This window comes from Leguminivora glycinivorella, chromosome 13, assembly GCF_023078275.1.
Source record: "Leguminivora glycinivorella isolate SPB_JAAS2020 chromosome 13, LegGlyc_1.1, whole genome shotgun sequence".
NCBI lineage: Eukaryota > Metazoa > Arthropoda > Insecta > Lepidoptera > Tortricidae > Leguminivora > Leguminivora glycinivorella.
The window spans coordinates 13548701-13560501 of record NC_062983.1 but is presented as its reverse complement, the minus strand read 5'-3'; the positions used below and the strand labels follow the sequence as shown (position 1 = coordinate 13560501).

Below are 11801 nucleotides of genomic sequence, written 5' to 3'. Positions count from 1 at the left end.
TATGTTTATGTGAGAAAACGGGAAGAGATAATGAAATGACAACGAAATTGAAATCGCTCCTATTTGCTATTCGAGCGGAAGCATGGATACCACTTTAACCCATTCAGGGCCAGCAACTCAGCTTATGAGTCATGGTGGAACAGTTCCGCAGGGCCGATGACTCGCATGTGAGTCCTGAATAAATTCTGATTTAAACATAAACAAAACGTAATATAACGTAATAATGTAAGTATAGTTTGAGATAACAACCATTTTCATAAGGTAATAATGAAAAAAAAATTCTAAACATGTTTTTTTTAGTGAAATGGGGTCGAGAATATTCAAGTTTGGTTTACTATAAGTGTAATATAGTAAATATTCTGAAATTCGAGATACATACGTGTTCCAAGCAAATGGATGAATCCACATTTCAAAAATATAAATAATACATATATGCCTGAAGTTATAGACCCGACTCAAGGTATGGGTCGCCGTGGCCGGGCGCTACTTGTAAAATCTACACATATTTTCATAGCACGCAAAATTAAACTTTATTGCATTGTTTTAAAGCTTATTTCATGACGAAATTCGTTGCGAATTGTACCATTTTACAACGGATTACTGTTTGGATGGCAGCAAGCAACATTTATAAGAACCAAACATATTACCATGCTATATTTTTTTATTTCATTACAACTTCATTACAACAGGGCAGCTTAAACAGTCACAAAGTAAATAGTAATTATTGTATTATCATAAAAGTGTGTGACAAATATTTACAAGACAAGTTTTTTTCTAAACATTTGCGTGGTGTTTATAACAGTTTTTAAGTGCTCTATTGTTTCTATTATAATGACGTTTACCAAAACAAAGATCATGACAGGCCACATGTAAGATTATCGGTGACACTTGGCCAATAAACAATGAATGCACCTGAGCGGCGGCGGATTAAGCGGTCGTCTCATCTTTCACGTGGTATTGGGTTGGTAAGAAAGTAATGAGCGAATCATAACCAATATTGTAATTTTTTTTTAATTTATTATTTTAATCATTTATCAAAAATATAACGGCCTTCGTTATCTACTACTTGTCTCCATCGTTCTGGTAAAGAATGAAGAGCATCGGCGAAGAAGTTCTTAGGTTTAGATTCAAAAAACTCAGCTATGTACTGTCGTAGATGGGCTTGATCATCGAACTTTTTTTCATTCAAGGCATTGCTTAGCGATCTGAACAATGCGTAATCCGTAGGTGCCAAGTCTGGAGAGTACGGTGGATGAGGTATCACTTTCCAACCTAGCTTCAATAGCTTTAGCCGAGTCACTTTTGCAATGTGTGGGCGAGCATTGTCGTGTAAGAAAAAAACTTTAGCATGCTGTGGACGATTCTGACAGATTTTTTGGTTTAAATTTTCAAGCTGATTACAGTATACTGATGCGGTAACAGTTATTCCACTTGGTAGGAGTTCCCAGTGAATAATACCATGAATATCCCACCAAACAGACAGCATAACTTTTTTCGGGTGAGGCTCTGTTTTTGGTGCCTCTATTCCTTTTTCGTTTGGAGCTAGCCACTGACGTTTGCGTGTGTGATTTATATATAAGACCCATTTTTCATCTCCAGTGATAAGATGGTCCAACCAGTTGAATGTGCGGCGAAAAGACAGAAGTTGTATGCAGATATCGGCACGGCGGTTTAGTTGATCTCTATCAAGTTCGTGCGGTATCCAAACACTGTATTTGTAGTTTTTTCCCAACTCGTGTAAATGTGTTTCTATGGTGACATGAGAGCAGCCTAACTCGGTAGCAAGAGTACGACTCGTTAGCCTCGGATCTCCTTCAATTAAGGTTTTTAATTTGGCTACATCAATCTTCACCGATCGACCAGACTTAGGTTGATCTGATAATAAAAAGTCGCCACTACGAAACCGCTGGAACCATCGTTTCGCCGTGGCCTCAGACACAACTTCAGGAGCAACACGCTGACATATATTACGCACTACTTCGGCGGCTGAATGGCCAGACTGAAATTCATATAGTAAGCAATGCCTTACATGCACTTTTAATTCGTCCATTTTCTTCCTTATATTAGCTCGGCGACAGCTAGTGAATGACTGACGAGAAACTGTGCGACTCGCCCTTTATATACTTTCGACCATAGAAGATTCTAGAACTCTCTCAAAAATTTTATGTGGAATTCAATCGATCGCTCATTACTTTCTTACCAACCCAATATTTTTAACAAAAACTCAAGAAATTATTTTTCCCATCCCCTTTATTAGGATGTATTTTAGAGTAATATGGGAAATTCTATTTAGTCACGATTTATTCGTTGGCGACTTTATACTCGTCCCAGTGCTCTTCAGTGATTTCGTATTTTGTGATTTTTGTAACCTTGGCTATGGATGACTAGAAATATACATAATCACGCGCTAAGTTGCGGAATTTCATTATAAATATTTTTTAAGTACTTTTCTGAACCGTATAATTAATTAATTACATGAGAATAACTGCATCCTCTCGATAATCATATATTTCTGGTCAGACTATAAAATGTTCATTCTTACAAATAGCAACAAATTAGTAAATACATTTATTTTGAATATGAACAGAAAACAGTTGGTTAGTAAAAATGTTGCATAAGATTGTTCAACTGGCCGGATTCATAAGCGGCAATTTATTTTGCGTTCGCGCCAGGCCAGAGACCCATGAGCTGAGTCACGCGTTTTAGCTAAAAACGGTTTGTATGGTGGCCCGGCGTGATGTGTACGCTCGACAGTCCATGGCCATGAATGGGTTAAGAGGTTTAATTTGAAACTAATAGACAGTGACGAGCTTGACGACGCGCCAAAATCAAAAATAGTGTATGATGGTTACAAGTAGGTTTTGAGTATTGATTTCGTTATGGTTACTAAACTTATTCTATTTGTTTGATGGGGCTGTTTGGCACGGGCGCGCATGATCCCCGTAAATATACACGTTGCGACACAAATATTACTATAGCAACGGGAAGTAAACAAAGACATGCCAAAGTCATTTATGATACTCACTGTTTTTACCAGGTAGTTAGGAAAGTAAGTGAAGAAGTTAAACAAATTGTACACTGATAATATATTTTCAATTATGAGAAATGGAAAAGGAATTGGATCAAAGTATAATCAAATCCACTCAAACAAGTCTTGGGAAGTATGTGAAACGCCCGCCGTTGAGTGATAAGTTATTGAAGAAACCTCCATTTAGATTCTTACACGATATTATAACGACGGTATGTATAATCAATACACGAATATAATTTTACAATGAAGACAAATATATAAAACTCAATGATATACCTACCTGTGTATATAAATATAATTTTTCTCAAACATGCAATGAAATATTGTCTTTTCTCAAACATGCAATGAAATATTGTCTTTACGTTCCTTAAAATGGGCTGGGAAGTATCGCTTTTTGGGCGCAACAACTCGAAGGGACTGTAAAGGGATTTCATATTATTTTTTAGGCCTAGGCCTGCAAAGTAACTTTTTTTTATAAAATATTGTCCTTTAGACCTTTTTTTTTTATTTCATTGTATGTTTGAGAAAAGCACTATACATGCCTCGGCGTGAAAACGGATTCCCGGCTTCGTATCCCTATCCGGCCTCGCTCGCCTTGGCCGGAAATCCTCATTTTCCCGGCCTCTGATGTAATGTACTATTGCAGGTTTTGAAGACTACAGGATTTTTCGAAGGTCTATTTGAAGAAGATGAACTGGTTTCCGATAATGTTAAGGATAGAGAGAGTAAAATATTGTTTCTCAATAAAGTCATATCGGTGGTCGGTAAGTCGCTTGTACTTCCCGTTTCATCTTGTCATTGATTTGCACTTTGCCACTTTGGATATGTATTCCACATTATATTAATACATTAACTTTCCCCAGGCTTAGCCAATGGCAAACCATTATCGGTGAAGCCATCAAAAATAGTAGCAGGACAGGAACCTGATAAAACAAATGAGCTGCTTCAATGTTTAGCTCAAGTTCTTGACAAAAAAATATCCTCTGATGAAGCTGTAAGAAAATATAAGGAGAGTGTAATATCCGCACAAACAGCCAAAGATACCAAAGCTAAAGAACCTGCAAAAACTACTAAGAAAATCGCAGAATCAAATAAACTTACGTCAAGAAGTAATGAAAAATTAACTACTAATCAGAAAAAAGAGAAAAGGGATGGGTCTTTGGTTAAAAACGGTACGAAAGAAAAAGTAAGTAAATCAAAAGACAAAGAAAGTACACTCAAGCAAGAATCACCTCCAAAAGTATCGTCACAAAAGCCAAAAGTAATTAGCAAAAAATCTTTAGTTGAAAATGTAAATCAGCCAGACAATAACACTCAGTCGAATAAAAAATTGTCGAAAGCACCTAGTAAAGATTTGACGAATTCATTAGATAATAAAGATGAAGACCAGAAAAAAATGGGAAACAATCTGAAGCTGTTAAACAAGAACTTGAGCCCCAAGTACCGCAAGAACTTGAGCCAGATGAACTAGTAAAAGAGAAGCTTGATACTTCGTACACAATTGCAGACACCGACTTAAATTCTTCATCCTCTCAAGATTTACTAGAGACACAAAATAAATTTGAGGGTGAAGAAAAAAATAATGTTAAAACTCCTTTCCCTGAACCAGTAGCTTCTGATGAAAATCATAGGGACATACAAGTACACAGCGAAGAAAGAGTGCATGAAAATTTGCAGGAGAAAGAAGAAGAAAGAAGTGTCAACAAAATACAGAACAATATAAATTTATTTCGCCAGAACAGTTCGGAGACTACCTATAATAAAAATAACGAAAATAGAATTGCTTCAGCAAATAAGCATTCAATAGTGGCTAGTCAGCCAGCTAGACCAACGAGTGTGAGGCCTTCATCATCGAGGCCGGGTGCACCGAGGTTGAGGGACAAACATACTGGTGCAGCGCAAGGTCCAGATAATCTACTAGTGGGTAAAGTAAACATCATCACCGAGAACGCGCCCAATGAAGAGGCAAGTGTATATGGTACCTATATAGATTCTTATTACGTAGTGCATATAACACTTGTTTATTATTTCCTTTGATTCGTTTTAGGATGAAGACACAAGCATCATTATTGTAGAACAACCACAAGCCCGTAATGCATCTGTAGAGGAACCAGACCAGCTGGCATTAAATGAACATGGACACTTAGTTCAACAGATTTTGGATTCGCAAAAAGAGTTTTCTCAAGTCTCTGGCAAAACTGAGATTGTAAGTTTCGTCAAAGACATGATTTACACGTCAGTGACGTCAGGCACTTGTTTTTTAATGGAAAGAATTGAAGCGGGGAAATACCTAACTATTTACAATGCATATAACCCTCTCACTGTTTATATTATATGCATGTCCAGACATCAGTAGGATGCTTATTACTTATTAGATACTTATAGAGAATATGCATTCATTGCAAAATATTTATCACTAATGGGTATACTAAGCAAATAATTTTTAAGAAAAAAAAAACCGTCGCCTTTCGGGTTCTGGTGAAAGCTACTTGCGAATGTTGGATTATGTAGAAATGTGTAAGTATTTTTTAAAACTGCTTTTAATGCTTTAATTATTAGATGGAAACACAAATGAATATACGTATAACGTTAAGGTTTGAGGAGTTTCCTCAATTCCTCATGAATCCGATTATTTATAAGAAATCGAAGCTTGACAAACTTTGACTTCAAAACATATGCTTAACAAACATAACTAAATAAATGTCACTGTTCTGAACTTAAATGCATGCTTTTCTTACAAAAATACCAAAGTCACTATGAGTGTGCCGTTCAGGTTTGAGGAGTTTGGTTCTGGCCATCATCAGCAGTTCCACTGCACCAAATGTCACTGTTCTGGACGAAAGTGCATGCTGTTCTTATAAAAATACCAAAGTCACTATAAGTATGCCGTTCAGATTTGAGGAGTTCGGTTCTGACCATCATCAGAAATTCCACTGCACCAAATGTCACTGTTCTGGATGAAAGTGCATGCTGTTCTTATAAAAATGGCAAAGTCACTATAAGCGTGCCGTTCAGATTTGAGGAGTTTGGTTCTGGCCATCATCAGCAGTTCCACTGCACCAAATGTCACTGTTCTGAACGAAAGTGCATGATGTTCTTATAAAAATACCAAAGTCACTATAAGCGTGCCGTTCAGATTTGAGGAGTTCGGTTCTGACCATCATCAGAAATTCCACTGCACCAAATGTCACTGTTCTGGACGAAAGTGCATGCTGTTCTTATAAAAATGGCAAAGTCACTATAAGCGTGCCGTTCAGATTTGAGGAGTTTGGTTCTGGCCATCATCAGCAGTTCCACTGCACCAAATGTCACTGTTCTGGACGAAAGTGCATGCTGTTCTTATAAAAATACCAAAGTCACTATAAGCGTGCCGTTCAGATTTGAGGAGTTCGGTTCTGACCATCATCAGAAATTCCACTGCACCAAATGTCACTGTTCTGTACGAAAGTGCATGCTGTTCGTATAAAAATACCCAAGTCACTATAAGCGTGCCGTTCAGATTTGAAGAGTTCCGTTCTGGCCATCATCAGCAGTTCCACTGCACCAAATGTCACTGTTCCGTACCTAAATGCATGCTGTTCCTTTATTAACACAAAAATCACCATATGTATGCCTTTCAGATTTGAGGAGTTCCCTCGATTTCTCCAGGATCCCATCATCAGAACTGGGTTCTGAGAAAAATGGGACCAATCTGTATGTATATACATTCAATCAAAAAAAAAATTTTCAAAATCGGTCCAGGAACGACGGAGATATCGAGGAACAAACATAAAAAAAAAAAAAAAAAAAAAAAACATACAGACGACTTGATAACCGTCCTTCTCGAGATATGAGGCGACGGTTAAAAAGATTAGGGAAAAAGTACCTATTCAAACCATTGGATTCCTAAGAGCTTTAGCAATAAACCTTTTTTTTGTTTCAACATTAGGAGTGGCAATTTGGTGCCCAAAAGGCGAGAGAAGCATCAAATCAGGAGATAGAACAAGTCAAATTTAACATACAAGCTGTTTCGCGCGCCGCGAATCCGTTGGGAAAACTCCTTGACCACATCCAGGAAGACGTGGAGGTGATGCGCCAAGAACTGCAGCAATGGACAAGAACTTATGATGAAACGTCAAAAGAGCTAGCCAAGCAGAAGGCGTAAGTTAACTTAGAACATTTCTAGGTCAGTCAAGATAACCAATACGAGTATGACGAATTTATGAAATACGATGTTTTTCCGAAATTTTGAAATTGGTCCCACAGCAAAAGTGCTCAGTAAGGCCAAAATAATATTCACACCGTAATTACACTGCAGATTAACCCGTTAAAGTTTACTATAGTTAACAAGCCGATAAAAATCGTTTGTCCATTTCCGACATATCGGTGTGATAGAAATGGAGAAACGATTTTTATCGGCTTGTTAACTTTAGTGAACTTTTACGAATAAGGGTGTTAGTCTGCAACAAAGACATATATAACTCCGTATAGACAGATAAAGTCTAAGAAAAAAACGTACCTCACTACCATACAGAAAAAGGTACGGTGGCCTAGATGGCATTACACCTTTGGGGTACGCTCAGCTAGATGGCGCTTATACTAATATTTGACATTCTAAAACATATCAAGCTAAGAATATGGGCCAAGTGGGCCAAATTGTCAAAACGGAGGTTCAAAAGTTTTAAGCCTGTGTCAAGAGATGGCAGTCTATGCACTGTGATTACACATTTTACTTCGACAGTAACTCTCTATAATATTCGATCCTCTTTGGTCTGCAATCATTTTCGGGGTGAATATTTTGTGCCGTGTAGGCAGGCACCTTTATTACAATAATTATGTCTTTTTTTTCAGAGCTAATGATGATTCTTTGCTGCCTCTACATACAAAAATTAAAAACCTAGATGCAGACATCAAAGAAAAACAAGACAAAATAGATGACCTAAAGATCGTTATACACAAAAATTCATCTAGAATCGAAAAGTTACTAGCAAGTGGGAGTGTGCAATAATGTTAAATATTTTATATGTTAGTTTATATTCCTCTTTATATGAATAAAAATGTAGAAGTAGAAAGGATAGTTCTTAGTTATTTACTTTTCATACTTCCCTCAAGTTTCCTGGCTTAGAGTTGACTAGGTATGGTTAATATGATTTATTTAACTGCAAGAAGCTAGAACAGCCAAGCACCTGAGGCCTTAACCAGGGCTATGACTAGTAATAAATTCCACTGCGGTAATAGAGACATGAGCTAGAGAGAAGTGACATGGTTACAACCATACCCAGTCAACTGCATAGAGATGTTATGCAGCAAATGTTTCTAAAACTGCCACATTCAGATATACATAAAAAATTGTTCTCACAGAAGTATAATACATGTTCAAAAAGAAGAGATTGAAATGAAATGTCTGATTACATAGTCACATTAATATATAATCAAAATAGAGGCAAACATATCATACCAACCTATGCTTAAAATTAGCCTCAAAGTAGGTAAATAATATAAACAACATTTTCCTAATACATTGATTACATTGTAGAATATTCAGCTGAAAGAGTTCAGATTACACAGAACCATTACCAATTTTTTTTTATGTTGCTGCACAAGCTTGACCTTGAAATTGCCGAGAGACAGCAGTAAAGCCATCTCATTCACTAATTTATATGTATTTTTTTTATGTAGCATAATGATATCAAAGAACTAAAATCTGTATTGGATTGGTAAACACAATGATTTGCTCATTCTTCTTACTTGTGTTGTTTATTTTTATTAAGTTTTGATGGTCTTAAATTTAAATATTCATTCATACTCATTCTATATTTGCATGACAACTAACTTAAGTTTAACTATAATTAAAAAGTTTACTTTGTGTATTTACATCAAATTGCAGATAAAATAATAAAATTAATTTAGTGCATTGTAGACTATTCTCATATCTGTACTGCATATCACCATTCTTCAGCAAGTGTGCATAACATTAATTTAAATACTAACAAATAATAATTCATAAAAGAAATCATCCTGATTTACAACAAAACATTTTATTGGCTGTAAAACAGATAGCCAGAGATATATGATCAATACAGGTTTGACAATAACTAATAACTAAGCTTTAAGAGTATACAGGATAATGGTCTATTTTGTAGGAATACTATAAATGAGATTGTTGAGATACTATTTCGGTTCATGCGGATGTGGAGGACCATTTGAGCTGTTGTCACAATGGCTCAGAAGACACCCTCGCCTTTGGCCAAGCCGGGCAGGATATTGACGTACCATTTTAGCTGCTTGTTCAATACGCATCACGAGCCTATGTTGGCTTTCCAATTTCTCTAAACAACTTTTGCAAATAGTTTTAGGTAGAGGATCTGATTGGGATACCTGAAATAGAGTACAAAACACAAATTATAATAAAACCAATACAAATGATTTAGACAGAATTATAACAGCTGAGTTGTAGACCATTGAAACAACTTGATATCCACCTATTTTGCCTATTTGCAGACAAGGTATTATATTCTAATTGGCCATAAAGCATCATGGTATGGACCACAGAACTTAATTTAGATAGAAGAAACAAATTCATATATTTGTATAGGGGCCGGGCGTGTCAAATTTTGTACTGAAGTTGATTCTTGCCTGTAATTTTAAATATGTCTCAGGCTCTTGATTGTTCATAATTTTTGTGTTGTTGCAATTGAATATCACGTAACGAGGCATTTTTTATGTTTTGGTTGACTTCAACTTACAAAAATTGACGCCCGAAAGCTGCAAGCTGCGAGTAAAGACGGACAACTCAGTGGATTTCACTGAGTTCATTTGACACGCTAAGTAGATACGTTTGCTTGATCTATGGTATATTATGACATCTGTGGTATGGACCATGACGAAATAATATTGAGGAGTCAGCATTAAAGTAGTTGCATATAGTAAGTTCTTCAAGTGTTCTGTTCTGAGCTAACTGTTCATTGAACAAAGATTACGAATGTTACTTGATGTCATGACATAAGTTTTCATACATTTTTTACTTGTTACAGTCTGAACATAAAGTAGAGTTATACCGAATCTACTCAAAACAAGGCTACGTTAAAGTCAATTGGGTTATTTTTAGTTAGATTTAGATTACGACCTAGGTGCCTACTTAAAAAAAATAGAGACATATCTTTGCACACAAATACGAGTTTTAGAATAATTAAATTACAAAGTTACATACTATATAGACCTCAAGGATTTAAAATAAACAAACAACTTACGTTTATTGATAGATGCCTATTGATTTTCTCCGATATGCACAAACGTATGCCTTCTTCGCCATAAATATGAAGAACTACGCGATGCATTTCAGAACATAAACGGCAAATAAATCCTGTTAGAACTGCTTTGTCTAGACTACCCATGGCAGAAGACAAACACAAAGTTAAAAATACTAACAAACTTATTATGCGATATAAATAATATTGCTTTTATGATGGAAATTGATCTACACTTCGACGTATTTTTTCTCTTGTTTTTGTTATATTTTTTTTCTTCAACACTAGTTGTAATTGTAGGCCAAGGTCACAAGGCATATGGCCGCTGTACACACATGGCCAACAGTTCCACCAACCCCCTTGGCCATGTGTGTAGAGGGCTACTTGGCCGTAAGTTGGCAGTTGGCGCTTGCGCTTGCCGGCCAACCGATTCGTGTCGGTTTTTTGTCCACACATCAAAGGATCTTGGCGCCAATGGCCAACTGCGTTTACACGTTGGCGCTTCATTCAGTTGGTCGTCAGCCGTCAGAGAGGACAGTAGTGATATATTTACGAAAATAATAAGTTTATCTATGCCAATAATAGTGTAGATTTTAGGAAATAAAATAACCTTGCAAATGTTTAATGTATTTCCTAAAAAAGATAAATGTTCTTATCAGAATATTCAAAAAATTGTTAATATTGCAAATAATTCAATTTTACTACGGGGTTATTATTTTTTAATATTTTTTTTCTGACAACGTCTATGACCAAGAATTTCCTAGATTTTTTCATTCCACGTCCATCTTTCATGAAGAGCCAATGCCAAGTAATTGGTTCGCCAATGTGTAAACAGCGGCTCGTATCTTGGCCAAGGGGTTTCACAAAGGGCTGGTGGAACCGTTGGCCATGTGTGTACAGGGGCCAATACAGCCAATGACAACGCAACGTTCAAGAAGACCACTGTAAGCGGTTACAATCGATAATTTTGCTAACTGCCGAAGTTATCATTTATCGTATCACATTACATTAATTATTACATTATTCTGAGTCATTTACAGTATCTTCTTAGTAGTTTGTGATTTACAGTGACACAGATTTTATATGTTGCTGTCCGTGTTTAGAATTAATTCGTTAAGACTTAAAAATATAGACCAAATTAGCAAATATTGTCACTTTATTTACTTGTATGCACAAACTACTAAGAAGATACTGCTTGTATGGCATGGCCAAAGACCTTTACAGGGGACAGCTCAATCACATTTTTTGCCATACGAAATTAAACCTTATTACTGAAACAGAAAGTCGATCGTATCAGACTAGCGAAAACGGTCCACATGAGAGGGCATTGTTTGGGCTGGTGTCCCTCTCGCACGTGTTGCCAGTGTTAATGAGGTTCCCATTTTAGTAGTATTTTTATCTGTATATTACCTGACTTTATAACTTCTTATTTTATTTTAATGTTATATTCTAACTAGGGTTTCGATATATTTCAAAAAATTTGAAAATAATTATAATGTAATTATTTTGATGCCAGTAAATCAAAGATTTGTATAATTAAAAAA

At 36.1% G+C, this 11801-nt stretch overlaps 1 protein-coding gene across 1 annotated transcript; it reads left to right on the top strand.

The window, feature by feature from the left end:
* The first annotated feature begins 2778 nt into the window (after positions 1-2778).
* LOC125232929 (TRAF3-interacting protein 1) lies at positions 2779-8308 on the top strand. Its single transcript, XM_048138772.1, is given in 7 exon segments — positions 2779-3240; positions 3678-3795; positions 3895-4415; positions 4418-4996; positions 5079-5237; positions 6960-7171; positions 7862-8308. Coding segments are annotated over 7 exon segments (1881 nt in total). The 5' UTR covers positions 2779-3105; the 3' UTR covers positions 8019-8308.
* The last annotated feature ends 3493 nt before the right edge of the window (positions 8309-11801 follow it).